At 58.8% G+C, this 2,134-nt stretch overlaps 1 protein-coding gene across 1 annotated transcript in view; it reads right to left on the bottom strand.

The window, feature by feature from the left end:
• Fndc5 (fibronectin type III domain containing 5) overlaps window positions 1–2,051 on the bottom strand; it is a 7,090-nt gene extending 5,039 nt beyond the window's left edge. The window contains exons 1-2 of the mRNA XM_028759956.1: window positions 1,967–2,051; window positions 353–468 (exon numbers count right to left, since the gene is read on the bottom strand). Of these exons, the coding sequence (XP_028615789.1) occupies window positions 353–468; window positions 1,967–2,051 (201 nt within the window). The remainder of the gene's footprint in view (window positions 1–352; window positions 469–1,966) is intronic.
• Between the last annotated feature and the right edge of the window lie 83 nt (window positions 2,052–2,134).

The following is a 2,134-nucleotide window of genomic DNA, read 5'->3' as shown; positions in this document are numbered from 1 at the left end:
TTGCCATGTCCCAGCCAGGACCTCCTGAGCCCTTGCCCATGGACTAAGGACCTTCTGTGACCCCAATTCTAAGCTAAATATACAACTTGTCACCATCTCTCTTGCCCTGTGTTTCTTTTGTTTCTTTTCCTTTTCTGATTCTCTACTATCATCCTCCATCCCAGACATTTTTTTTTTTATTAAGATAGGGTCTTGCTGTGTTGCCTGGCTGACCTTGAACTTGAAGTCCTTCGACTCCCCACCCAACCCCCGCCTCCTGAGTTCTGGGATTATAGCATGGACTACCATATGCACCCACTTTCCAGTCACCATCTTGCTATACCCTCTCCCCTCAAGCACCCTCAAGGGTTACCTGCTGAGAGATGGCAAAGCCGATGACAACCTCATCCTCCAGGACATCCCAGCTGACTACTGCAGAGTTGGCCTTGAGGTGCCTGACGGTGACGTTCACGGGGGCCGAGGGGCTGTCTGCAGGGCAGGGAGGCACCTGAGCCTGAGTATGCGCGGCTGTGAGGCCCGGCCCCACCATATATGAGACAGAGAAAGCTGGGGGAGGCTATGTGGAGAGGGGAAGGGACCCAAGGCTTCTGCTGGACCACATGGTTCTCAGTTCCTCAGTGGTTGAGAGTCCCCAGGCTCTTTGTGGGCATAGAAACTCCTGCTGGCTATAGACTGGTCAAACCAAGGGTCCTAAAATAAATTTGATGAGCCCTGGGCTTGAACCAGGGCAAGAGCTAGTGGATAGATGGTTAGGCATGGAGGGGGGATAGCTGAATTGGAGTTGCAGGAGCTGATTAGTCTGAGAGAAGGACTTCTAGTCCACTGCTCTCTCTATAGCCTCACGATGTCAAGTGAGTGACCTTGAGGGAAGGAGACAGACCCCGAAATGAAGAGCCAGGAGGGGCTGTGTCCTGGCACGGGAATGAGGGGCAACCTCACATGGTGAGCTGGGCAGAGGACACCCAAGGGAAAGGGTCTATGCGAGCCTCTCCACACTCCGTGGGTCCTCACGTGCTACGGATGAAGGAAGTTAGAGAAGAGGGGGCACTCAGAAAAGGGCCCCTTGGAGGAGAGACACCGAGATAGCGCAAGGCCTTCTGGGTTAAGGAAGAAGACGAATTGGGGGGGGGGGACGTCAGAGATAAGTGGGAGAGCAGCGGGGGAAGCAGGGCAAGAAGGACTTTCCAGGAGAGGGGAGTCACACGGGGCTATGTCTCTCAAGAGGGCAGTGATCAGAAGCCCTGGCCCTGAGCAGTAACACCATACCCCTCAGAAGAGTGGACTCAAGGCCCCAGGATTATGCCAGACATGCAGATGGAAAGGGACAGAAGGACACAGACAGGTGGCTGAGGTCACAGAACCAGAGAGCAGACAAGTGGAGCATTAGAGACAGACGGAGGCGGAAGCAGGGTGAGAAAGAGTGAAGCAGCAGCCACCGCCAGGAGGGACAGGATTGGGGTGATCTGGGGAGGCAGGGCCCCGTGGGGTGGGCCAGACACTGACTGCAGCAGGGTTAGCGCCCCCCACCCCCACACACCCTTCAACCTCAGGTTCCAGTTCTCTTCATAGTCGCTCCTGCACAGTGAGGTGCAGCTGCCTGTGGGTCTCCGAGAGATCTTTGGGGACACAGAGGGAGGCCCAAGGTGGGGCACTAGTGTCCTCAGCTGCTCTCAGGGCCAGAAAAGGTGGCTGAGGCAAAGCCTCAGGGTTAGGGGGTGGCCTGATGGGATCAGGAGACTCGAAAGCTTTAAAAACTCAGGGCTGAGGTGACTGGCAGAGGTTTGGAAGCTGAAGGACGGGTCTAGGGGTCAGGAAGGTTCGGAGGCGCTAGGGTCAGGTTAGGAGAGTAGGGACCAGGTGACACAGGAGGTCCTCAGGGAGCAGGAAGGAAACCGAGGACTCCCCGGTGGCAGCGTGGGAGGGGAAGCTGTCCCCTTCCCCCGTCCCCCGCCCCGGGCCCCCTTACCCGCCTGCACCAGCGCGAAGCAGACGCAGCCCAGCCACAGGCGGAGCGCGGCGCGGGGCGGCCAGGCGCACGGCCCTGGGGGCATGGCGGCTCCTGCGCCCGGTGACCGCTGGCACTCACGCTCCAGCCCGCGGCCCTCCCGGCCCGGCCGCCCCGCGCCGCCCCGCA

This window comes from Grammomys surdaster, unplaced genomic scaffold, assembly GCF_004785775.1.
Source record: "Grammomys surdaster isolate TR1022 unplaced genomic scaffold, NIH_TR_1.0 126313, whole genome shotgun sequence".
Lineage (NCBI taxonomy): Eukaryota > Metazoa > Chordata > Mammalia > Rodentia > Muridae > Grammomys > Grammomys surdaster.
Note: the sequence above shows the minus strand (reverse complement) of the source record. Positions and strands in the feature narration are given on the sequence as shown.